Source organism: Tachysurus vachellii, chromosome 5 (genome assembly GCF_030014155.1).
Source record: "Tachysurus vachellii isolate PV-2020 chromosome 5, HZAU_Pvac_v1, whole genome shotgun sequence".
NCBI lineage: Eukaryota > Metazoa > Chordata > Actinopteri > Siluriformes > Bagridae > Tachysurus > Tachysurus vachellii.
In genome coordinates, this window is record NC_083464.1 from 17,672,501 (window position 1) to 17,674,827 (window position 2,327).

A 2,327-nucleotide genomic window follows, 5' to 3' on the forward strand; every position below is an offset into this window, starting at 1 on the left:
TAAACTGTAGGAATGCACACTTATCAAATGAATGTTCTACCCATTACTTAGGTACACAATTGTGTGTGCACACAATTTCTTACCAAATTCTCGCCACTGTAAGAGTCTTCAAAAGTGCTATCTGGCATGTTCCTCTGCTCTTCCTTGCCATAACTGCTATGTGCCTCCTGAGTGGACTGTTGGTAGGAAATGTGATGGTATGGCTGTCGTTCCTGCAGCTGGTTTAAATACACCTCTGACTTTATGGTAGCCACCACTCCCCCCTCTGCTGGTAAGGTGCTATACGAGTCTCGCTTCACCTCTGTGCTACGAGAGTCTGTGTTGACTGAGAGATTGACTGGGGGAGATTTAGTGCCCTGATCACGCTCATTAATGGATTCCACACCACCATGGCATATTCTATGAACAATAATATACAAGCAAAAAAATTACTTTTTCTGTACATTGTTAAGTGTGAATTATAACTGTGTTAAATAAATCCTATTATCACATTTCATTTGCATGTGTCCAATTGACTGCAAATAATGCACAACAAACCTTTTTTCATCCTCTGGAAATTTTGCTACAGACAGGAGCCTTTTCTCTTTTGGAACCTGAGAGACAAAGGAGAGAATGGTTACAACAGTATAGGACCTTTAAATAAAGAGCTCACAACCACTAGCAAACAGATATTAAGTCTCAAAAGATAGACATCTTTGGACACCTTCTTGTTCTCCAATAAGCACTGAAAATGCCTATGCAAATGCAAATGGGAAACAGGAATTTTACTATTTAAAAAAGTGATGAATGTTGGTTTGGGGAGCTTGGATGGCTTTTCAGCTGAACAAAGACTTCTCACCTTGTAGTATTCGTACAGCAGCCCGAGAGCTGCCACACTGTCCTCGTCTCCATTGATGCTCATCATGGCTTTGGTTGCTGCAGTTAGAGGGTTCTCCAGGTAGGCTCTCCATGCTTCATCCTCACTTGTAAACACACGCCGGGACAGGAAGGACGTCTCATTAGGAACCACTACGACCAGCCGCTTACTGTGTCAAAGAGCAACGTGTATTTTGAGTAGAAGATGATTTAGAATCAGTCATGATATTTCTCAGTGGCACCAAGTGTACAGAAGTGAGCTGGCATTAGGATATTCAATATTTTGCTGAATAAAGTTTAGAAATGAATGAAACAATACCAAGTGAATGTCCTGCTGTGGTTGTGTATTTTAAGTGTAACTGTGGAACTCTAAGGCTCTTCAGCATCAACTCTGCAGCTTCAAGTTTTGATCATAAAGACATAATGTTTCTACAGGAGATCATTTCTCTCCGAAGCAGACTGTTAAATAATGCTAAATAAAACCAACACCTCGTCTTGCCTCAGGCGTTTCTGGAGTCAACAAAGAGCTTCACCAAAATCCAGCTATTCCCAGAGCTCTCCCTTTACATTCCCACACACAATAAACTATCCTACTGGATATGGATACTGCCCAGTGGAAGTGTACAAAAGCATGTCAGGAAATCTAGGTTAAATGTTTACATGAGTGATCAAGACTATTTTGACCCATGAAAATAAACATCTTAAATCCAACCATTTCATTTCATTTAAAGTAAAGGTACAGTAGACTGAAGACATACTAGAGATTTATAGTAAACACTATAAAAGGTACCTTTTCCCTTGAATTAAGCCTGTTAACATTTACAAAGGAAAACAGTGAAGGTTTTCCACTGGAATTTGCTACTAAAGTCTAGCCTAAACAGGTGAACTTACCTTTCCTCCTGAGCCATAGTTATAACGGCTTAATCCACTGGTTATGTTGGGAAACTGTCCAGGAAGTGGTGAATTTCAGTCAGTAAAAAGCCTTCAGGAAAACTACAGAGCAAACTTTAAACGTTAGCTGACTCCAACATCCGTCTGGCATTAAAATGAACCTAGATCCACCTATATAAACAAAGTAAAATGACAGTATGTGGGCGGGAAAACACTTTGCAAAACTACAGCGTTCTCTGAAACGCCACCAGGTGACTTTAGTGCAGGTGGATAAGAATTGGTCAATTAGCGGGCGGGGCGTGTTTTCACCTCAAGCTGATTCACTACTGACGTGTTGGACATGAGTCGACTCACAGGATCAAATCCCAAACTCTTCTCTACTTCCTAAGAAGTCAACCAGAGGAGCTAAAGCAGAACAACACACTAACTAGTGCAATGTGTATCAAATAAGTTGCCATTTGGAATGCAGTTCAAAGTAAATGGCTCAAAAAGGCACTACAAATGAAAGAGGTTATTTTTTTAGTTTTTTAATCTTATTCACGTTAGTGACTAATATTAATTCGAATTTACATTTGAATGAG

At 39.9% G+C, this 2,327-nt stretch overlaps 1 protein-coding gene across 2 annotated transcripts in view; it reads right to left on the minus strand.

The window, feature by feature from the left end:
* grhl2a (grainyhead-like transcription factor 2a) overlaps positions 1-2,013 on the minus strand; it is an 8,624-nt gene extending 6,611 nt beyond the window's left edge. The window contains exons 1-4 of one of the 2 annotated variants that reach the window (XM_060870100.1): positions 1,747-2,013; positions 839-962; positions 538-593; positions 84-399 (exon numbers count right to left, since the gene is read on the minus strand). In XM_060870100.1, the coding sequence (XP_060726083.1) occupies positions 84-399; positions 538-593; positions 839-962; positions 1,747-1,763 (513 nt within the window). In that variant the 5' untranslated portion in view covers positions 1,764-2,013. Of the gene's footprint in view, positions 1-83; positions 400-537; positions 594-838; positions 1,026-1,746 lie in introns of both variants that reach the window. The other variant, XM_060870099.1, reaches the window with a different exon arrangement.
* Between the last annotated feature and the right edge of the window lie 314 nt (positions 2,014-2,327).